The 23,171-nt window shown below is 62.6% G+C and overlaps 1 protein-coding gene across 1 annotated transcript; it reads right to left on the reverse strand.

Moving 5' to 3' along the window:
* Positions 1-49: 49 nt before the first annotated feature.
* On the reverse strand, positions 50-22,599 carry CRB2 (crumbs cell polarity complex component 2). The gene is made up of 13 exons (XM_079791003.1): positions 22,473-22,599; positions 15,366-15,686; positions 12,941-13,136; positions 12,700-12,839; positions 11,832-12,017; positions 11,538-11,651; positions 8,069-8,947; positions 7,473-7,981; positions 6,793-6,958; positions 5,176-5,962; positions 4,295-4,411; positions 3,658-3,775; positions 50-1,905 (listed from the first exon to the last, which is right to left on the reverse strand). The coding sequence occupies exons 1-13, from the start codon at positions 22,567-22,569 to the stop codon at positions 1,681-1,683; spliced, it is 3,855 nt and encodes a 1,284-aa protein (XP_079647129.1). The 5' UTR covers positions 22,570-22,599; the 3' UTR covers positions 50-1,680.
* Between the last annotated feature and the right edge of the window lie 572 nt (positions 22,600-23,171).

Consider the following 23,171-nt stretch of genomic DNA (forward strand, 5'->3'; position numbering starts at 1 on the left):
CCTCAGGCTGCCTTGAGAAACAGGTGCCTTAGGAGCAAAGAGGAAACCATGGGGCTCCCCATAAAAAAGAATGGCCCAGATTTTATATGTTGGGGTTCCACATAAAATATCTTTTTTTAGGATTCCGTAGGAACAAAGGGCCAAATCCTAACCACAGCAGTGCTGTGGCTCCGTGGTTGGTACCAGAAGTTTCCTCCCTCCCTTCCCAGGAACCATGGGGAAAGGTGGCCCCCCCATTGCAGGGTAAGCCCCTTTCCCTAGTGTTCACGGCCCTTCCCACCCACCTCCGCCACCTGCACCCTCATCTCCAGCCCCTCTCCCATCACCCCCGGCTCCACCTCAGATCTGACTCTGCCTCTCAGGAGCAGGGTCAAGTGAGCCTCTAAGAGTGTAAAGGGGCGTCCTGGCCTTGGCACGCTGGCACAGGAGGCACTGGCCTGGGACACAGGCAGGACGAAAGGGCTGTGAAGCTCTGCGGAGGCCAAGCACTCAGGCAGGTAGGTTCCCCTCGGGGATCAGAGACCCCAGTGTGAGGGCAGCACCGAGGAGAAGAGGGAAGCCAAGTTCCTGCCTGTGTGACTCACACAACCGAGGGCCTCCCCCGGGTCCCCCAGAGCCTTTAGAGGGGGCCTGGGCTGCAGGTGACGGAGTGGTCCCCGCAGAAGAGCTGGGAGCCCAGAGCTGGGTGGGGGAGGGCTGCTCCTTCCTCCTCATCACCCCCAGGGAGGCCCCTTCCCCGTCTTTCCCTCCACTCCGGACACCTAAGAGGACACCCCGACGGCCTTCACAGCAGAGCAGACTTTAGTGACTTCAGGTTCTTTCCCACTGTCGTCCCCGCTGACCCTCACAGCCCTGCCTGGGGCGGGGGGGGGCGGGCAGGCTGCTCTCCCCTCTCCAGGTGACAGGCCCTGAGGAGGCCGCCTGGCCCAGACGCCAGCAGCATCCCCGCCTCCTCCTCCTCTGCCCTGGCTGTGGTCTGTCCTGCAGACAGGCTCTGAAGCAGCATTCGTTCAGGGAGCCAGGAGCCACCTGGCCGCTGGCTATGGCCTCCCCGATTCCCCAGCTGCCCCCAGAGGGAGATTGGGAGCTGGGGCCTTGGTCCTTGGGCAAGCCCTGGCCTGGCCTCCACGAGAGTGTGTGCCCTTGGCTTGCCCCTGCCCGAGCGGTGAAGGTTGTCCCCACCGCCCAGCCGTCCCCTCGTGGGGTGGCCTGCACCCACTACAGTCACCTGCACACACAGCGAAGACGTGGACACGCCCACGAGCCCAGTCCAGCACACACACCCATATCTGCAGATCAACAGTCCCCAGGTACACACCCATACTGTGCACACACACACACACACACACACACACACACCTCTGAACACACCCTGTGCACCACGTGTGCCCTGCCCTGCCCTGCACAGCTGCTGAGGCACGGCCTGGTGGGTCCGATGGATTCGCCCACCCTTGCCAGGCCCTCTCTGCTGCCCTGAGTGCCCCCCTCTTCCTCAGTCCACGGTGGGACAGAGGCAGGGGGTGCCAGCAGAGGGGACACTTCCCCAGCAGGTCTGCTGGGCCCCGCAGCAGCTCCCACGGCCTGGAAGGGGCAGCACGTCCCAAAGCCTCCTGGAGGCGGCCTCCGAGGGTCTCCAGGTGGAAACTGTCCGTGGCCTCAGGTGCGGCGCCGGCGGCAGGCCTAGATGAGTCTCTCCTCGGGCGGCACCTTGAGGACACTGTCCATCTCCAGCCGCGCCCCGGCCACCTCCTGCTGGCTCGGGCTGTAGGTGCCCTCCGACTGGCGGCGCTTTCTGGCCGCCAGGATCCCTGAGAGGAGGCCCAGGAGGAGGAGGAGGAGGCAGGCGCAGGCTGCAGGCACTGCCACCTCCAGCAGCGGGAACGGCAGTGGCAGCGGCAGGTCCTTCTGCAGGAGACAGGACGAGGAGGCCTCAGGTAAGGGAGGGGAGGAGAGAGCAGAGGGGGCGCAGGACTTGCTGGGAGGAAATGAGCGCTCACAGGCTTCCCTGGGAGGCAGTGAGACCTGGCCCTGGGGGTGTACAAGCAGGTGCCAGGGAGCCGCCCGTCAGAGCGACTGCCAGGAGACTCCTATATGACAAAGGGTTCTGGCTGGAAGGAGAGAAGAGTTCATTGACCACCCGGCCAAGCTCAGCACAGCGCGTGGACGGCTCAGAAACCTCACAGCACGCGGTGCAGCAGCAGGGAGAGCCCTCCCTCACTTCCGGGAGCTCCGAGTCTGGTTTATCTGTTCCCTGGTGTTCCCCAAAAAGCAGGGAGCAGGGCCTGCATGTTAGGTGGGTAGTAGGTGAGAAAACAGGCTTTGCCCAGACTCCCCAGACGCGTGACTAGTTGGTGGCAAGCCAGGACGGGCACTTCTCCATCTGCCCCCAACACCACGCTGCCATCCTGCGGCTTTCAATCCCGGTCAAGGCCCTTCTGTCACTGGCCAGGGGGGCCTCAGTGCCATTTGGCTCCTCCTCCCGACGATAAACTCGTTCAATCTGAGGCGATGGGGACTGGCTCCCTCCCCATCCTGAAGGGTGGCCTGGTGTTTGAAAGTGACCACGGAGACCAGGCTTAACCCCAAAGTGGGAGAATCTTAGGCAACAGCCGGAGAGGCTGACTCGCTGATGGCGAACTCAGAATCCAGCAGGGCCTTCCCCCCGCCCCTCCGCCCCCCACCTCCATGGAAGCTAGAACAGGCTTTGGGGGGCCCTCCTCTCCATCTCCCCAGCCTCTCAGGGTTTCCCCATCAAGGATTCTGCAAGGCTGGAATTCTGAAGTTCCGGAATCACAGAAATCCAGGATTCCAGAGCCACAGGTCTCCCTCTGTCCCGAGAGGCCTCGCAGGCCCGGGAGACCTGGGTCCCAGGCCCAGCACACAGCCCTGGAGAAGGGTCCGAGGCTGCAGATAAAAGTGGGCCCTCACCAGCCGCCACCCAGGCACTTCTGGGGGAGCTGTAAAGCCATTATCTCCCTGGGCTCTGGGAAGGTGGGTGGGGGAGCCAGAGGCTGTAAAAGTTCCACTTGAAAGGAAACAGTCCCCAGAAGCAGAGGGAGTGTGCAGGTTTATGACCCAGGCTGCCAGAAGCCTGCGGAGATCAAGGCTCCTGCCCAGACTTCCCTGCCCACCTCCCCTGCAGCCAGCACCCACTGTGGGCTCATGCCTGCAGGGCCAGCTCCGCCCCTTAGTGGGGAGCCCACCAGAGGGAGGTTCAAGCTCAAGCTGCCCGTGGGCCCCTCTGCAGCTGAGTGTCCTGGGGTCAGGGGCCAAGCTCCCTCTGGCTCAGAATCCTGGGCTCCTCAAATCTTCCTACTCTAGAAACCCCCGGAGAGTACAGCCTCTGTTCACCAACCTAAATCCCTGAATTCCAAGATCCTGTGGGTCCTGAATCCTGCCCCAAATCGGGCTTGATGGAGCCCAACTATTTCACTGCCAGGCCCCAGGGTGATGGTGGGGACCTCGGGGCTCTCCCTGGAGTGAAAATGCCTCCTGGGTGCGGTTCATGGAAGGGACCTGGGCCTCCCTGCTGCTGCCCACCCCACGACAGGGTTGGTCCAGGAACAGCTCCAGGTGCGGCACCACCACCACCACCACCCCCCGCCCCACAACATCATCTAATAAAGACCAAAACCCCCAGCCTCTGGCACAACTCACCACCACTTCACAGAACTGGCCCGAGAACCTTGCGCTGCAGACGCATTCATACGCCCCAGCAGCCGCCCGGCAGGTGCCCCCATTCAGGCAGGGGTTGGCTTCACAGGAGAGCTGACACCTGGGGGGCAGAGAAGAGGGTGGGGGGAGGAACCTGCTTCCTCCCATGCTGCCTCTGGCTCCCCCAGCTGCCATCCTCGGCTCCTCAAGCCCCCTTCCCAGGCACCGAAGCTCATCCATTCACTGTCTCCGCCTGGCTGGGCCCTGCCGGTGCCGAGGCTGAACGTGATCTCCATCACTGGCCGCCACCTCTGCCCCGCATTTGTGACCGAGAATGACTCTCTCCGCCAGCAGCACGGGAGAGCCCGTGTGCGGTGGGCCCAGAACCTGCACCTTTACAGCCTCCCAGGCGGTCCTGGCGCAGGTGGCCTGTGCAAGGGGCTCCAAGAAACCCCACCAGGCAACCCCTTCCCTGCAGGGTCTGCAGAGCAGAGGGTGGAAGCCCCAGAAAGTGACGGGGGGTGGGGGGCTGTCAGGCATGTGATGACAGTGAGGCCTCAGGCGGTGAGTACCCCCCTCACCCACCCTGCCCAGCTCTCCACACTCACCGGCCGCTTCCCAGGCCCCGCCCCAAACCCACCTCTGGCCAGCAAAGCCCTCCTGGCAGCTGCAGTTGGCACCCTGAGGCCCACCCTCACACGGGCTGCCATTGAGGCAGGTGGCATTCAGGCTGCACCCCTCTGGCAGGACAGGCAACCTGGGGAGAAAACAGGCTGGACTGGGGCAGGGCGCCGGGGGCTTGCCCACCCTCAGCCCCTCGATCACAGGCCACCGGAGCCTCTGTGTTGGCATCTGTGGAACTCAGGGCCCACCTCCTATCGTCCCTAGTATCAGTCGGGCACGTGGTGTCTGAGGTGGCGGGGATGGGACACAGGGCTGTCCAGCCCCACCCCCACCCAGACCAGGGATCTTCCCAGGGTCCAGGCCTTTGAGAAGCTGACAAAATGGAAGGACTCTGCTCGGAACAAAAGTGCATTCCTTAGCACAACAGCGGGGCCTGACATTCCTGGGGGGGCGGGTGGGGGACCCAGGGAGGTACGGCCTCCAACAGACAGCCCTCCATAACCTTGGCTCCAAAGGACTGGGGCCTCGAACCAAGAATGAAGAGGGGACCGTCTCACTCTGCCTCCCTCCCAGGGGACTAACAATGGTGGGTGGGTGGGTGGGTGGGTGGGCAGGAAAGCTCCTTCAAGGTTTTCTTCCAAGACCAGCTCTGGGTTCCCCACCCTTCACCCCTCCACAGAGCGCTGCTTATCTGAAATTCAAATTTATCGGCGTGTCCTTTACCTGGCAAGTCTAGGGGACTGTGGTTCCCATTCACAACGAGGGCAGGAGGCTCAGAGGGGAAGGGGCCGGCCCACAGACCCAGCCGGGCCCTCGGATTCCCTGCCCACCGTCCAGGGTCCTCCCCTCCGGCCCGCCTCTCCCGCCCGCGCGCGCCCACCCGCCCGGGTCACCGACCTGCAGCGCGGGCCCGCGAAGCCCTCCGGGCAGCGGCACAGGAATCCGCCGTCGGGGCGCGCGTGGCAGCGGCCGCGGAGGCAGGGCGCCGAGCGACACGGGTCGGCGCGGGCCTCGCAGCGCGGGCCCCCCCAGCCGGGGCCGCAGACGCAGGCGAAGGCGTCGAAGAGGTCGCGGCAGGCGCCGCCGTGCAGGCAGGGCGAGGGGACGCACACGGGCTCGCCGCGGCAGCCGAGGCGCGGGGCCGGCGCGCCGGGCCAGGCGGCGAAGTGCTCTCGGGACCCGGGGGCGACGCCCGGCCGCGGGCGCGCCAGGGGCAGCGGGAGGCCGCCGAGCGCCACGCGGCCCAGGCAGCCGGTGAAGTTCTCGGCCAGCAGGACGCGCGCGGCGCCCGGGCCGCGCAGGAAAGCGAGGTCGCCGGCCAGGCCGCGCAGCGCCACCGGCGTCGCCGCGCCATCCAGCCAGAGCAGCCAGCGCGACGCCGCGGCCGTGGGGCGCTCCATGGCCAGGCGCACGCGGTGCCAGGCGCCGGTGGCCACGCGCGGCCCGGGAGCCGGCAGCACTGCGCCCGGCAGCCCGCGGCCGCTGCGCACGCCCGCCACCAGCGAGCCGTTGTGGACGGCCAGCCAGACCGCGGCCAGGGGGCCCGCGGCGGCGCGCAGCAGCCCGGCCTCCAAGTCGCGTGTGCGGAAGGCGAGCGAGAGGCCGCTGAGCTCGGGTCCCGACGATGCGTTGTGTCCGCTGAACGGGACCGGAGGGCCCTCGCGGAACGTGGCTTCCGCCACACCTGCGGAGAGCGGGAGCGTTGGTGAGGGCCTCCGGGCAGGCACCCACCCACCCCAACCCCGACACGCAGGCGATGCCACCTGCCGCCTCTACGCCCACCGCCCATCGAGGGTGGGTGGAGGATGGGGAGAAGCAACACACAGCCACCTACCATCTAACCCCAGAATCTGCGGCCCCACCTGCACTGCCACCCCTTACAATTCCCCTCCTCCAGACTGCGCCCACCCTGCCCTCCAGGGAGCAGGCCGGGCAACAATAACCCCTCGAAAAATCTGCCCCTTCCTCTCCCCTTTCCCGCCTCCTGAAGGTGCCTGGTCTCATCACGGAGGCCTACGCTCCACTGCAGGAAGTCATTTTTTTTTCATGCAGATTTTTAAATGTTGATCATGCGTTTTAATGAAATGCAGTCAGCTTTTAAAAATGCAAATCATGTCTTTCTCCAACCTAAAACCCTCCCGTGGCACCCCCACCGCCCTTGGGAAAAAGTCCTGAGCTGCCTGACCCAACATTCAAGGCCCCTGGCCACCTAGCCATCCCATACCTGTACTTGTGTCAAAATTGTTCTTCTAGACCTCAGGGCCTTTGCACATGCTCTTTCCCCTCCATGATATGTCCTGCCCTATGCCAGGTCAGAGTTTTATTTGACCTTGAAAATCTAACGAATGCTCACTTCCTCCAAAAAGCTTGTCCTGCTGGATGCAGTGGCCCAGCTACACTGGGCTGGAACTGTTGGCATCCTGGTCTACTGTGAGCCCTGAGGTTAGGGGCGGGGTCGAACCTAGCCTGAGTGTCCAGCACCCAGCATGTGGGATGCCCAGGGCACACACTCACAGACAAAGCCACCAGGGACCTCCTCACAGGTGGCAGGCGGGAGGCAGGGCTGGCCAGGACACCACAGCTGCTGGGCACACGTGGGCCCTGTGAAGTTGGCAGGGCAGGTGCAGTGGAAGTCATTCCAGGTGACCAGGCAGGTCCCACCATTGAGACAGGGGTTGGGCTACAGGAGAATCAGGACAGGGGTTGGCTCAGGCCTGCAGTCGCATGACCGTCCCTGCACTGGTCCTTAACTGAGCACCTACTGGAGACACATTACCTCCTCCGACAAATGGAGTGGAAGTCACTATCTCCACTTTACAGGTGAGGAAACTGAGGCTCAGAGAGGAGAAGCCACTTGCCTGCGTCACCCAGCCAGTAAGTAGAGGAGCCAGAGTTCACACCCAGGCTATTCCAATTCCAGGGCTGGTCTTTGTTCGTGAGCCACGTGGGTCCCTGTCCCCCCACACAGTTCCTGCAGAGAGGCTTAGCTGGCCCTCGCCTGGGTCAGGGTGTCTGTCTCAGAAAAGGACCAGAGGGCCGGAGCCGCGGGGCCAGAGAGGAGCTGAATATGAGCCCTTCGCTGCCCGTCTCTAACGGGGGCACCTTGGGCAGAGTGCTTTCCTCACCAGGAGAAAGACGTGCTGACCCAGAGAGGCAGGGCGGAGAGGGACCCGCCCCCTGTCCAGAGCACTCACACTGCACACGTCCTCGGAGACACAGCCCGCGGTGAGGTTCCAGGACCGCCCGCTGCCCAGCTCGCTGGGCTGGCTTGAGTTCCCCGGCGGCAGCGGGAAGAAGGGGAGGTGGAGGCCATTGAGTCGCAGGTCCTGGAGGCAGCCTCGGAAGGGCCCACCCCAAGGCTGGGCGTCAGCAGGGAGGAGTCGCCCACCCACATGCACCTGCAGCCCCACGCCCTGCAGCTGGTCAGACCGGAAGCTGAGTGTCACCAGGTGGCGGAGCCCATCGTCCCAGGGTCCGGGGAGCACCAGAGCAGGACTGCCCAGCCCCTCGGCCCGGACCTGGCCCTCGCTCAGGAACACGGTCAGGACAGCTGCGGACTCGTTGGCAAGTTGGAGCAGCAGGCCGGCAGGTTCCCGAGTGCGGAGGAGGAAGGACACCGTGAGGTTGGGGCCTGGCAGCTGATGGACCAGGAAGGATGCAGAACTCAGGGTGCCCCCCAAGCCAAATGTGGCTGCAGGAACCTCTGCAGGGAGAGAGGGGGCCGGGCATGAGGCGTGTGGGCGGGGGGAGGCACGGCCTCTGCCCTGGGCCCACCTGGCGCACGCCTCACCATCAGCACACGTGGGTCCACTGTAGGGCCGGGGGCAGTCGCAATGGAAGCGAGTCCACAGGTCCACGCAGGCCCCTCCGTGGGCACAGGACAGAGGCTGGCACTGCTCGTGGCGCTTGCAGCCGAGGAGGACATTCTCCCCAAGATCTTCAGGCAGCAGGAGGTGCCCGTCCACATGTACGTCCTGGAGGCAGCCCGCAAAGCCTGCTCCACCCAGCTGGACAGAGCGGAACCCGGCAGGCGGCGTGGCCGGGGCAGCTGTAGGAGCCTGGGGCACAGAGCTGGAGGCCATGCAGAGCTGGGCAGGGCAGCCCTCGTGCCAGAGCCGCAGCTCCAGGACCTCGAGGCGGAGTGTCACCTCCACTCGGTGCCAGTGGCCGTCATTTAGGGCCAGGTCTGGCAGCCTCAGGACTAGAACAGTATTGCCGTGGCTCCGGAGCGTGGCCTGAAGTGTGGCTGCCGCCAGCGCCAGCTCCAGCTCCAAGCCGTGCTGGGCATCAGTGCGCGTGGCCAAGGCACCGGCAGGTAGGGTGGTGCGAAACCTCAGTGCCAGACCCAGGGGCCCACCAGCTGGTCCTGGCACCCGCACCGGGTTCCCAGCCACCATGGAGAAGGTGGTGTTCTGGCCACAAGAAGGTCCATGGGTACCAGGTGGGCAGCGGCAGACATAACTGTGGACTCCAGACTCAAAGGTAGGGATGCAGGTAGCAGCCGGTGGGCACGTGTGGCCCTGGCAGCCAGTGAGCTGCACGGAACAGTCATGCGCCCCCCAGTCCTCCGGGCACCGGCAGGTGTAGCCTGCCATGATGTCAACACAGGTCCCACCATGGAGGCAAGGCTCCGACAGGCATTCGTCCACTTCCTCCTGACATGTCAGGCCTTCAGGAGAGACGAGGCCAAGGCTCAGCACCCAAGGCCAGAACCACAGTCTGGACCCAGAGCTTGCAAGCTTCCTGGGACCAGGACCTCAGTTCCTATCAACCAAACCAATTCCCAATTTCCAAAGGGTTTTTCGTGGCCCCCTAAGATCCCCAGAGGTTGCAACCCGGGATACCCCTTTCTCTCCACACCCTGTGGGTTCAATCCCCTAAATACTGTCCAATCTGCCACCCCACCTCTCCTGCCTCACCTGCCTGACTTCAGAACCCTTCTGCCATCCGTCTCCACAAGCAGCCAGAGATCTGGTTCTAAAGATCACCCGCCCGGTTCCTCTGCGGCTGAAGGTCCAATCACTCACCCTGGCATTCGAGGTTCCTCTTGGGCTGGGCACAACCAGGCACTCAAGTCTCAACCCTGCTCCCTACAAACCTTGAACTGCCTGTCCCTCCGAGCTTTTCCTGGAAAGTCCTGCCTCTGGGGCTTTGCTCACACTGTTCCCTCTGCTTGCAATGCCTCCTCCTCCCTTACCCTGCCTTTCAAACTCCTATTCATTCTACAAAGCCCAAATTCAAAGGGCCAGTCCCCTCGGTGGCGTTCTCCGACTCCCAACCCCAAGCTAGTGTGTCACTCCCAACTCCCTGTCCACATCCAGGCACAGCAATCCAGGACTGCGTATTGAAAGTATCTGTCTGGGCAGCTCTATCCGCAAGTATCTGTCTCCAGGGGCGTGAGTATAGCGTTGGCACCCAGCAAGGGGCCTAGCATGGCTTTTGTGGACAGAGTGGTGACGGGAGGAGCAAGTAGAGGGGGGTAGGCACCTGTGGCACTCCAGGTAGCCCCCAGGCTCTAACCTCCCAAGGCCCCATACAAGCCGTGAAGGGACCACCTCACCCTCCCTCCCAGAGCTCCCATGCCAGGCGCTCTGGCCCTAGCTTAGGTCAAGAGGCCACAGCCCAACCCCAGTTCAGCCCGAGACTCCACAAAGCAACCAAGGCTAGCCCTGCTCCGGTATCCCAGCTGGAGGGGCGTAGGCCCAGAGAAGCCAGCGGGATTTGAACCCTGGCCCCGGTCAGCACACAAGCAGCACAGTCTCCTTCTGAGGACAGCTAGCTCCACCTCCCCCGCCCAAAGCCACCATTCTCCGTACCTGCCAGGAGCCACAGGCCCCCCAGGAAGGTCCACAGGGCCCGCAGCCCCATTGCATTTCCCCAGATGTCTGAGAGGGCTGGGCGGCCGCCGAGGCTGGGGAGCAGCGCTCCCGGCCTGGGCTGGCTGCCTCCTCCAGACCCTGCTCAGGAATGCCAGGCACTGGCCTCCCCCACGCCCAGCACGAACCAAAGGGAGAATGGGGGTGGACAGTGGCAAGGAGCCCAGCCCCACAGCCGGGATTCCCCGTCCTGGTCTCTGACCTTAGAGATCTGACCTCGCTGTCACCCATCAGCTGGGAACCTGAGGGGGTGACACTCCCTCTCTGAAGGCTCCAAGGCCTCCTCTGGAAGGTGGGGACTTAAACCCCCACTTCATGGGGCGGTGGTCAGGGGTAACAAATACACAGAGAATGCTCTTCAAAGGCAGGGCATGCTTGGTGGGCCCACTGTGTGCCAGGCACTCGGGGACCGCAGCCCACGGGGCGCCCAAGGGAGTTGGCCACCCAAGGGTGGAGACACTGAGCCCCAGGGTCTTTGAGTGGGCGAAGGGTAGGGGCGACGGTGTGACCACCACCTCCTTCCCCTGGGCGGGGGAGCCTGTGTCCAGGAGCCCTGCCAGGCAGAGGAGGCAGCGTGCCTGGGCAGGAATGTGGGCCGTGTGGGGGACGTGCCACAGGCATTCCAGAGCGGCAGGGACACGCGGTGAGTGAGGAGATCCTTGGGTTCACCAGTGTCCGTGTGGGAGGGTGTCTGTGGGTCTGTGCACCTGCTGCACCGAGGCGGGAGAGGCTTCTGCACCCCCAGCTCCCCCAAGGTCAAGCTCATCCTTCTCCAGACACTGGCTCCAGCTCTCCGTAACCACCCCCCTTCTACCTTCCCTGGCCTGGCCCCAGGGCCTCTGTCCCTCCTGCAGGCCCCTCGGCCTCTGCCCAGCCCTCTGACGTCAGGTGCCCATCCACACATTCTCCCCGACAACCCGGCTGTCAGGATTACACTTCTGACCCTCCGTCTCTGACTCCAGCCCAGGCCACAGCCCGGGCCCCAGGTCCCTGTCCAACAGCCCCCACCCAGGTTCCTCCTGAGGGTGCTCCTCAGACAGACTCCGGACAAAGCTGCACTCACTGTCCTCCACCCAACGTCACCCAGGACAAACATGTAGCCGCATCCCTGACACCTTCCACTCGCACCTGGCTAACCTCAGGACCTGTAGGTGGCCTCCTAAATGTCTCTCAGCCTGTTTATTCCCTGCATTCCCACCTCCAACGCCCAGGTCCCAGCTCGGTCCCAACTTGAATGGCACCTGGGCCACTATCCCCACCTCCTCCCTAATTCCCTCATCCCCATCAATCCAGCCTCCATACATCAGCCAGAGGAATCTTCCCACCCCAGACCCCCCAACTCTGCCCTTGCCCCGCCCCAGTGCCCACCCCACCCCCAAGCACCTGTGTAGCCATGTGGACAGTGACACTGAAAGCCGCTGGGCAGGTCTTGGCAGCTGCCTCCACGGAGGCATGGCCGCGAGGCACACTCGTCCACGTCCACGCTGCAGTCGTCCCCTGCAAGAGGCCCAGCCTCGTTCCCACCTGCGCCCTCAGAGCCGGTCTGGACCTGGAAGGCCCATTGTATAGCCAGAGAGACTGAGGCCCAGAGAGAGGCGCTGGGACCCACCCCGGCACCCCTCCTGGTGCATGTGAACCCTGGCGGACCTTCCGCCCCGGAGAGGGGTAGGAGCTCACCCTCAAAGCCTGGAGGGCAGCGGCACAGGAAGCCGGCAGCGTGGCGGAAGCTGAAGGCGCCGGGGAAGGCGGCCTGGGCGCCCCCGTAGAGGGCCGGGTCGGAGCGCTGCAGGCATTGGCCCCCGTGCTGGCAGGGGCCCGCCGCACACTCATCCTCGTCCACCTCACACCGCTCGCCGCTGTAGCCTGGGGACGCGCACACGGGGACCTCAGGTCACAGGGAGTCCTCGGGCAGCACCCGCGCCCCCTCAGACGCCAGCCCAGCCCAGGGTCGGGTTAGGACAGTGGTCGGCAAACTCATTAGTCAACAGAGCCAAATATCAACAGTACAAAGATTGAAATTTCTTTTGAGAGCCAAATTTTGTAAACTTAAACTTCTTCTAACGCCACTTCTTCAAAATAGACTCGCCCAGGCCGTGGTATTTTGTGGAAGAGCCACACTCAAGGGGCCAAAGAGCCGCATGTGGCTCGCGAGCCGCAGTTTGCCGACCACTAGGATAACGGCTCAGAATATGGTCACGCATGTCCTGAGAGAGTGGCACCTCAAAGGGGGTAGGAATGCCTATGGCAGCCGTAATCAGCTCAGCGGCATCTTACTGGCATTACCACCCTGCACGTGCCAGGCCGCGGGCCAAGGCCTCGTGGTCATCACGCCTTTACCCTCCTCAGAGCTCCCCTGGGCGCAGGTGCTATGATTAGCCCTATTTTGCAGATCAGAAGCCTGAGGCTTGGAGAGGTTGCAATCACGTGCGCACACTCAGCTAGGTCCACTGAGGGCGCGTGCGCACTGGTGCACGCTTTCTCCGCCCCAGGCCGCGCCCCGCCCGCCAGTCTACGCATGCGCCCGCCGCGTCCCGCGCCCACGCACCTGGCCAGCAGAGGCAGCGGAAGCTCCCGAGGCCCTCGAGGCAGGTGGCGTTGTGCGCGCAGGGCGCCGACGCGCACTCCAGCACCTCCTGCTCGCAGCGCGCGCCCTCGTAGCCCGTGTCCCCGCAGTCGCACCGGAACCTGGAGCGAGCACGCACTCGGCTGCAGCCCCACTGCCTCCACCGCGTCCCCCGGCCCAACGCGCGGCCTTCCCGCCTTCGGGCGCCCGGCCGCCCACTCACCCGTTGACCAGGTCGTGGCACACGCCCCCGTGCGCGCACGGCTGGCTCTGGCACTCGTCCAGGTCCAGCTGGCAGCTGGCGCCCCCGTAGCCCGGCGCGCACACGCAGCGGTAGGAGCCCACGCCGTCCAGGCAGGAGCCCCCGTGCAGGCAGGGTGCCGAGGCGCACTGGTCCACCTCCACCTCGCAGTTCACGCCTGGACGGGCCGGAGACGCGGACAGAGGCAGGTCACCGAGAGGGAGGGCAAAAGAGGCCGAGTCAGGCCTGCTCGGACCAGTTCCAGGACAAGGAGCGGAAGGTGAGGATCCGCGCAGAGAAGGTGTTTCTCACGCCCGCAGTGGGAATAGGATAGAAACAAGACCGACATCCCTGCTCCCCTGAGCTCAGGAGCATCTAGCCAGGAAGTGGGTATTAAGTGAGTGTTAACTAAGGGAGGACTGGTTTTTAATGTTGATAAGCTCAACAATGAGAAAGTCCTGGATTCTGGGAAAGCAAGAGCCAGGATCTTGGCCTGGGGAATTGGGAGTCAGGGAAGGCTTCTTGGAAGAAGAGCCTTCTGAAGGACCTGGGTGGCGTTCATAGACTAGGATGGGGGCGGGGGGCTGTTGGGTTCCAGAAAGACTGTTGGTCAACACCTGCTTGGGGCCGGGCTTGATGCCCTATGGCCGGCGCAGAAAGCGTAGGGAGCTAAGGGGAGAGGGGAGGAGGGGAGGCAGGGAGGCAGGGAGGCCGGGCACAATCTGGGCTTACCCTACAAGTTTTAAGCAGCTGAGTTACATGCTCCTATCTGCATTTTAAAAGGCTCACTCTGCCGGCTTTGAAAAGGGTGTAAGGATGGACCCCAGAGAGGAGCACGCCCCGGCAGGAGATGCTGAGTAGGGTAAGCAACTCCTTCTGGTCTTCCCTGCATTGTCTTGCTTTTAAAACTGCAAGTTCAAGTCCTGGGAACCCCCCTCAGTCCTGGGCAACACCCAGAAGACTGGGTGGCCCTTAGGGGAGGAGGCTGTGGAGGTGAAGGGAGGTGGGGAATCCCAGTGTGGAGATGTACTGCAACGTTAGTCATTGTACACTCCAGTGGCCCTACCCCTGCCCCCCAGCTGGGATGGATCCTGGGAAATGATTGGTTATGGGGGCCCAGAGGCCCAGATGGCTCCTGCAGGAACCTTACCGCCTTCCTGGCTCAGGGAGCGCAAAACACAGCCCCTCCTTCCTGTGATCCCGCAGGCCTGCTACCCTGGCCCCACTCCCACCCTCTGTGCCAGGCAGAGCTAGGCCCAGGCCTGGAATCCCAGCCTCCCCCGCCCGGCTGGGAACGGGAGGAGGAGCAGAGAAATGAGTCACAGACACTGCACTCGCTCACATCTCACCCAAAAAGCATTCACAGTGCGCACACACCTGCCGGCACTCTCACACACACACACACACACACACACACACAACATTTTAGCACAGAGGCATTCAGGGAGCCTGGACACCCGAAAATACTGACACACACATGACCTCACTCAGATATCCAGGCACCGAGGCTCTCAAATGCCGAGAAAGACGCATGGAACCCGCTTCCAGAGTCCATGTTCATCTGTGTGCCGAGCCCTGCCTCTTCCCTCTGAGCACCCTCCCCTGGAACTCAGTCCCCCCTGTCTGACCATTGCTCTGAGGTGACCTCAAACTGCCCTCTGCCCTCAGAGAGAGTTGTCTGAATCCAGTGTCCATACTGCAGGCTCCCAACTGCCCTAGACCTGACCTCTCCCCAGCTGTGTCCTCCTCCCCGGCTTCTAGGCGCTCACTTCGATGCTCTTGCTTGGAGCAGGAATGGGACTGGGACGGGGCCAAACTCTGACGGAGGGAACCAGCTTTTCCTCAGGGCAAGCCCTTGGAAATACATCATCCCCTTCCCACTGGAGACCACAGAGGCCCCTGGGATGAGGTCCACCGTACAGCTGGTCTCTGTGCTGGAGTTTGGGGGCTACCCAGGGAAGGGGGTCCACATTACAGTCTGAACCATCCCAGGGGTGTTCATACTCGAGAATCATCCGGTGAGCGACAGTGTCTGCACCACAGCGGACATGGGTCTGGAGTGAGTAGACGTGAGAAACGCTAGGTGTGTACTCATGAAGGCCACACCAGGCATAGCTGCAGTCCAGTCCACACCCAGCACGTATCGGAACTCTAGAAGGGACTGGGGGGACGCGTGTGCCGTGCCTTTTGTGTGCCAGGCACCGTGCCAGTGCCTACACATCCACACTCACCCAGAGACGTCCGCTCTATGGTGAGGCCTAGAGCGGCTGTCCCCGAGAGCGGCCAGGATGCCTGGGAAGGAGGTGGGGGTGTCTCCGCTAAAGTCAAAGCTGAGTTGGTGCCTTCCCACTCCGGGCCAGGGGGATTGGCGTTACAGAACCTCCTCCGGGCACAGCGGGGCCAGTACCTGCATAGTCCAGGGGGCAGTGGCACTCGTAGCGATCGGCCAGGTTGCGGCAGGTGGCCCCGTGGCGGCAGGGCCGGGAGGCACACTCATCGATGTCCAGCTCACAGCGCGGGCCCTGGAACCCGGGCACACAGTAACAGCGGAAGTCGTGGGGATCCGGGCCCTGGGGCACACACAGAGCGCCGTGGTAGCAGGGTTGGGCGGCACAGCCCTGGGGCTCGGCGGGCCCGCAGGTGTAGCCGCTCTCCGTAGCCTGGCACTGGGTCCCTGGAGAGCATGGGTCCGAGGCACAGGCACTCCAAGCCCCTGAAGGCTCTGTTCCTGTAGAGAGAGGAGACAGGCTGGGCAGGGGCTACCGGGCACTCCCCTCCCACACTCACCCTGGTCCCTGGAGACGGAAAACCGCAGGGTCTGTCCACGCTCCGTAGGATGGAGAGGGGGCCAGTGGCTCTACCAGCCAGGCCCCAGCAGGCTGCACACAGCTACACCCGGAACTGGGAGTGGCTCAGGAGCGCCTCCATAGCAGAAAAATAGGACCTGGGACGCTACTCCACTCAGGATGGGGGAGCAGACAGCCACCCTGGGAGCCCGCTCTCGGTCTCACATCCCTGCAGCGCCCCTTTGAGGCAGGCTCTGTCATGCCCATTTTACAAGAGGGCAGACTGAGGCTCGGGAGAGAAAGGGAGGACTTGCCAGAGGCCATCACACAGCAAGTTCGTGCTGGGCCGGCTTTCCAGGCCTCCCCCCTTGGGTCAGCCCCACGGGGGTGGGGGTCTCCTGTCCATGGCCCTTTCCCTCCCAGAGGGCCCAGGTCAGGGCTCTTCCCTCTGCCCCCTCCGCCACTCCTGCTGGGGGTCTGGTAACTCCATCCCTGCGTGAAATTGAGTGAAATCGAAGATGGAGGACTTCAAAGGCCCTTCTTTCCCCCCCCTCCCCCTCTTCCCACCCCACCCCACTGCTCTGGGAACTTCTCACAGGATCCCTGGCCCTCACTGTACCCCCATCCGCAAATGCTTGAGCAGCAGCCTGGCTAAGGTCACAGGGTACAGGGCAGGTATTGAGACCTGCTGACTGAACCCCTGGCTCTGGTCACTGCTGTGCTGCCTGCACTGAGCTCCCTGTTAGAGGGTCACCTACTGATCTGGAAGCCAAGCCAGGTAGAGAGCCAGCCTCCTTCCCTCCCTCCCTCCACCCCTCCCTCCACCCCTCCCTCCCTCCCTCCCTCCCAGCCTGTCAGTATAATTCTGGAGAAACAACAGTAAGAACTCAGGCCTTGGAGTAAAACAGCCTGGGTTAGGTCCCAGCGCAATTACTAGCTCTGGGACGGTGGGCAAGTCATTTCTCCTGCGGAGCTGCATCTCCCAGTCCGACAGGGGATGCTAACGGTCCGTGCCTCAGAAGGTGTGATAGGATCCAAAGCCTCAGGTACTGCAGCCAAGTCCCCGCTTGTAGGAGCTTGGTAAGGGATGGGGGAGGGGGAGTCGCCCATAACAAGGAGGCACCCCCCTCCCCACCTGGGGCTCTGAGAGGTGCCCCTTCCCGGGCCAAGTTGTCATCCAGACACTAACCAGGCCCTGCACCTCCCCTCCCCCATCCTGGTGAAGACCCCCAGATAAGGCTCCGCAGCCTCTCAGGCGTCATCCACATTCCACAAGGCCAGGCTGCCCACTGGCCGACCCCCACCCTTCCCCGCCAGGGCCAAGCAGGATGGGGGACAGGGAGATGGAAATACTGACCAATAAGTAGGCGCAGGGAGAGAATCCCGCTGCCACCCCCACTCGGAGCACCCGGAGCACCTGGTACAGCTCAACATGGGCTCGCTCACTCCCATGTTGTGAGACCCCCCTCTGCCCACTGCTCCTCTCCCCAGCTCAGGGCATCCATCCCCAGGGGGGTATTTGGGCCTCTCTCGGGGGCTTATGGGCAGCCCATCTTTTCCACATCCGAGTGGCTGTGGCTGATCCGTTTAGAGCCAGTCCCCAGGGCTGGATGCCGTGATGGGGGCGGGAAGATGATCTGAGGGGGTGGGAGTGAGTTGAGCTCCCTCATGTTTGGGCATCAGACAGACCCGGCATGGATCCGGTGCTAACAGTGCCCACCTCATAGGATGTTGTAAGGAGCCACCGCGGTGACATGAGTGAAGCCCTGGCACCCAGGGGACCCTCAGTGAGGGCTCCGGCCGTTATGATCAGGGTCCCTTGACCCAGCCTCGCGCAGGAGGGGGAGCGCAGAAATCAGAGGTCCCAGGTGAAGGGCTCTGGCTGCGGGGCCCTGTGCCATTTCGTTCCAGCAAGGTGCCACCCTCATCCGTGTGGCCCCAGGGACCCCACCCCAATCGGGAGCTTTGCCCTTTCCGAGCACATGGGAGCAGGCTGGGCGCACAGCGCCTGGGGGAGTGGGAAGGTGGGAGCAGGTGGGCTGTGGCCCTAAATGACAGAGCCCCGCCGCCTGGCTGAAGGCGTTCGCCCTGTCAGAGCCAGGCAGAGAGGGAGGGAGCTGCCTGTCCCGGGAGGCGTGCAATAGCCCCAGAAGCCTGCCGCGAGGGGCAGCCGTGTCTCGTGTGTCATCTCAGTGAACCTGCGTGTTTACCCGAGGAGTTGGGCGGTGCTGTGGCTTCCGTGCCACGGTTGAGGAAAGAGGCTCAGAGATGAGGCCCACCCAGTCCCACAGCCCACGAGGGGCGGGAAGGCAAGCCCAGCCCCCTCGGCCTGTGTGAAGATTCCCACTCCTGGGCCCCACTCCGACCTAGAGATTCCAAACCTCTGGGCCCCGGGCCCCAGAACCTGCATTGCAGCACGCTCCCGGGGATTCCTTTGTGCAGTGGGGCTTGGGAACTGCTGACCTCGGGCTCTGTCTCCCAGGAGCCAGCCGGGGAGGCCAGGCCAGCCCAGGGCTGAGGGGAGGGGAGGTAAGGACCCAGGGCAGAGGAGGGCCGTCCCAGGGGCCCGGCAGGAGGGGCGGGGCCTGTTGCCAGGGTAACGAGGGGCCTGTGCTTATCTTTACAAATCCCCGCTGACCTCTAAGGCCGCCTGGGACGACCTGCAGGGGACGGATTAACGGACATTGCCCCTCCCCTCAGACCGGCTGCCCAGCCCTGGGAAGGCCCAGAACCAGCAAGGTAAGGAAAGGGGAATTTCTCCGTGGACAGGGCAGGATTATAAGAGCAGCAGCCGTTTACTGAGTGTGTACTATGTACTCTGTGCTCTGGCCTGTGCTACACATCTTGCATCTATTACTACGTTATTATATCGCTTTACACGGAAGACATGGGCGCTGTTAAGAAAACTGTTTCTCTAACTCAGAGGTCGTAAACTTGCCCAGGATCATCCCCCAAAAAACTGAGAACAGATGTCCCACACCTCCCGGGCATGTGCAATCCCCCTGGGCCCACTTACATCGCCACCCTGTCCTGCCAGTGCAGTGCATTCCAGCCCGGCCTCCCGGCGCCGCACCAGACGGGGCCTCCATGCACAAGCATAAGAATGGAGGTTCGGTCCCCAGCAGGGCGCTCAGGTGGTTGGAGCACCCTCCAGTACACAAAAAGGTTGTGGGTTCAGTAGCCAGTCATTTCAGGGGACCCCTCCTATTGAAGTTTCACATCACTGTTTCCCTTCCCCTTCCTCTCTATGAAAATTAATAAAAACATATCCTCGGGTAAGGATTTAAAAAAGAAAAAAAGCATGGAGGTTCCAGTCTGTGCCTGGGCAGAGCGGGCAGCCCGGTGTGTCTGTCCAGATCCTGGCCGTTAGCTATCCTCCTGGGCTCAGGCCTCCCTCAGTGTTCAGTGACGCCTGCTTTTCTGGGCACGTCTGACAGGCCTGGTGGAAACGGCCAGCCCCTGATGAGAACTGTTTCTGGAGCGTGGATTTGGGGAAGCGTCTTGTCTGGACAAGGCAAGAGAGAGACTATCCTTAAGAAAGCGACCCAATGACTTTAGGTGTTGGGCGCACAATGCAATATACAGACGAAGTATCATAGACTTGCACACTTGGAATGTATGTGATTTTATTAACTCGTCAGTTGGTTGGCGCATCATCCCGGACACTGGAAGGTTGAGGGTTCGATTCCCCGTCAGGGCACATACCCAGGTTTGATCCCCCATCAGGGTAGGTATGGGAGGCGAGCAATAGATGTGTCTCTCTCCCTCTCCCTTCCCCTGTCTCTAAAGTCAATAAAAACATATCCTCGGGTGAGGATTTAAAAAGTAATAAGCAGACTTCATCTAAAAGTCAGAAGGAAAAACATTTTCAAAAGAAGCGACCCAGGATCTCCTAGATACCGAGCTCCTGGCAGAAGGCCCCAAGGCTAGGACGGAGTAACAGTACAGGGCGGGGAAGCCGGGATCCTCTTTTACAGACATTTACCCCTGAGGTTAAAGGCATCATTCTGATAACAGTAACCACAACAATAGCTGTAGGGGATTCACATCCTCTCCCCCGTTCCTGGCACTGGCACGTCCCGGAGTTTCCAAACTGTGGTCTCCGAGCACTAGGCATCCAAAATGCTCATGCCTGCAGTGCCCCCCCCCCACCCCCAGCTTTCAGGGATCCCCAGGGAGGCACTCCCCGCAGGGAGGGTCCCACGGAGCAGGTGGGGCTCCGGCCTGCCGCCCACCAGGCCACGTGTCATTATTTCACCTTTAACTACAGTGGCTTCTGGCTTCCGTCTAAAGTTTCTGAAACCGGGGATCCCATGCTGCACCTCAGTTGAAGAACAGGGTATTTTCTCATCAGGTCTCATACGGCCCTTGGGGTTAGCCTAGGAGAGGTGACTCTGTTGGCTGGTGCCATAGCTCACTGTGGCATCCTCACCCTGCCACCCTCTAGCTCTGTGACTGTGGGCAAGTTACCGACCCTCTCTGGGCCTCCTTTCCTCCTTGGTAAACTGAGGGTATCACAGGGCTGTGGTGAGAAGGAAATGGATTATGTTAGCCCAGTAGCATAGCACCGACCACATAGTGGCTGATGCTGTTGATTTATTCATTCGTCTACGTATATCTTTACTCAAGGCAAACACTGACCATGCAGCAAACCCTGGCACTGGGTCACCTGCGAGCAGCTCTTCCCTCCCTGCCTCTGTTCTGCAGGCCCCCATCAGCTCTGGTTGGAGGAGGGGCCAGACTTGGGGACTGGAGGGCCGCCCCTTTGTCAGCCGGGCTCCCTGGGTGTTCTGGGAGCAGGAGGGATGTGAGAGCCCAGCGTGCCCATTGTCCTCCAAGATGCCTGGTCCTCTCCTAGCAACCGGCAGAGCCTTTGTGGCAGCGTGGGCTCAGGAGAGGGGCCAAGCGCAGGGCCTGGCAGGCGTGGGCAACAGTGCCAGGGGCCCAGGGCCTCCAGCACCCCCATGCCCTCTGGGATGGAAATGGCTTTTCAAGTGATACAGTCCCCGGCCCCTCAACGCCTGGCAGTCAGGCCAGTGCCCCCACCTCAGCTTTCAGGGACCCCCAGGGAGGGGGCTTCCTGTGCAGAAATCCCAAGGGGAAGGCTGCCCTCGGAGACCCCAGCGGGTGAGTGTGCGGGGTGTCTGTGAGGCCATTTCCTTCTGTAGCACCAGTTTACTCTGTGCTCACTCTGCCTCCAAGTGCACGTGAATGTGTGTCTGAGTGTGAATGCACACATGTCGGCACACTCGCATTGCTGTCGGTATGTGTGAGTGTGTGTGTGTGTGTGTGTGAGTGTGTGTCCTGTGGGTCTACACGTGTGGACACCTGTTCATGAGGTGGTGTGTGCCCTCGTGCATGCCACACCCACGTGCAGGGGTGTGTGTGCGTTTGTACTGATATGTATGCACAGGTGACTTGTGTGTATATGTGTGTGTGCACAGGTGTGCGTGTGCGTGTGCGTGTGTGTGTGTGTGTGTGTGTGTGTACTGTAGGACCAGATCCGCAGACCAGGATTTCTTGTCTCAGTGCAGAGAGCAGGCCCCAGCTCCCCTCATGAGCCCCAGGTATGCCTGGGGGCCCAGCTCATAAGCCCTTATCTCTCCCTGAGACTCATTTTCCTCCACTGCATAATGGGGTCCTCATGCCCCCCAGGGCCCGGCGAGAGGAGGAGGATGAGGAGGAGATGAAGGCTTGTGAACCAGGCCCCTGAGAGGCTGGAGGAAGTGGCCTAGGTGGTCCTGACCCCGCACCCTGGGAGTCTGAGGAGGTGGGGGCTCCTCAGCCACAGGGGAGCCCAGGCTTGGTTCCCTCCGCCAGCAGTGGTTGTGGGGGTGGGGGACTACCCAGGCCCGGCTCTAGTAGCCATCGTGACCGAGACAAAGGGCCCCCTGGCCCCCAGGAAGAGCAACAGGCCCGTGCACACGTGAACCTACTTGGACAAAAGCAGGAACTGCTGGACGAGTGGGTCCGGCTCAGGAAGCCCTTTCAGCTCCGTCTGGGAATGCCTGGGCAGGGGCAGCTGTGGGCACCGTGTTCCCAAGGACCCAGCCACCCCAGGGAGCCCAGGGACCCCAGTGCACCTGCGTCCCCCCAGTGTAGGCGGGATGAAAGCACAAATGGGGGGATGTCGGCAGAGACCAGGCTCCCCTGGTCTCCTTCCCCTTCTCTAACCCGATCCACTAGGCTGGGTCTGCTGCCCCCACCCCAGGCCCCCATGACACAGTTCAACCCCCTGCACAACTTGCACCCCACAACTCGCACTAGGACACAGCACCACACTGAGAAGGCCTCAGACACAACCCAGGCTCACCCAGCACAGCTCATCCTCCCTCACAACTTTAAAACACCCCCACCTGCACCCCACAACCCAGCACAGGCCTCACAACCCCGCACCCCCACTCCAAAACCCCTCCTAAGACACACAGCCCACCCCATTACCCAGATCACAGCTGGCCCACAAAGCCCCCCAACACACAACAGCCCCAAGTCCCAGGACACATTTGCCTCTACACAAGTTCCAGTGGCCCACAGCAACACACTCCTCCGCACCCCGCAACTCAGGCCTGCACCCCACAGCAACACACTCCTCCGCACCTCACAACTCGGGCCTGTACCCCAGCCCTGGAGTTGGGCTGGCACCCGCAAGGACAGCCCCAGGGCCTGGGTGTCTGCTTTGGGACTCAGAGCCTGCCCAGGTCCCCCCCAAGGCTTGTGCCCCAACTCACCGGCCAGGAGGGCAAGGGCAGGGGCCCAGAGCAGCAGCAGCAGCAAGAAAGGGGCTGGGAGCCTGGGGTCCCGGGGCCGTGGCCTGGCCAGCGCCATGGCAGCACGCTCTGCTCCGCAGCTATGGGAACCGGCGGCCTGGCTGGCTCCGTACCCCCCTCTCCCTCCAACCAGCACTAATGCTGTGGACAGAGGCCCGGCCCTCCCTCCCTCCCTCCTCTCCCGCCTCCTCCCCCAACCCAGGCCCTCCCAGGCTGCTCCTCCTCCAGGAGGATTCTGGAGGAGGGGTCTGACCCACCCAGTCTCCCCAGGGCCCAGGGTTCCAGGCAGGAGTCAGGGGCCCCTGTGGGTCCGATCTCACCTCACTGCCCAGCACTCTCTCCCTCCTGACCCCCCACCCCTTTCTCCTCCCCCCTCTCAGGCTGTGCTGCCTCTGCCTCCTCAGAGAAATTTGTGTTTTGTGGGGGAGGCCAGCTAGTCCTCAGGTATCCCACCCTGCTGGACCACCCCCAGCGCCTCTCAGCCTGGGCCCCCTCCCCAGCCCAGGCCTGAGCTCCAGCCATCTTCCAACCCCAGCTCCTCCCACTCAGCTCCCACCTGTGCGAGGGACCCCACCCTGCTGCCTGGCGCCCCTCTCCCTCCCCACATTCAGTCACCCACAGGTTCTGGTAACGGCTCTTCTCGGCTCTCTTGGTCCCACT

This window comes from Cnephaeus nilssonii (assembly GCF_951640355.1).
Source record: "Cnephaeus nilssonii genome assembly, chromosome: 14".
NCBI classification, from domain to species: Eukaryota; Metazoa; Chordata; class Mammalia; order Chiroptera; family Vespertilionidae; genus Cnephaeus; species Cnephaeus nilssonii.

Bases quoted from the DNA above. Each gene is read 5' to 3' on its own strand.
- CRB2 (XM_079791003.1), bottom strand. From the start codon at position 22,569: ATGGCGCTGGCCAGGCCACGGCCCCGGGACCCCAGGCTCCCAGCCCCT. The intron at 8,948-11,537 runs GTGCTTGGGGGT...TCTCTCCTGAAG, and splicing joins CTGTCCACATGGCTACACAG to GCCTGACATGTCAGGAGGAA. The intron at 7,982-8,068 runs GTGAGGCGTGCG...CTCTCCCTGCAG, and splicing joins TGGACCCACGTGTGCTGATG to AGGTTCCTGCAGCCACATTT.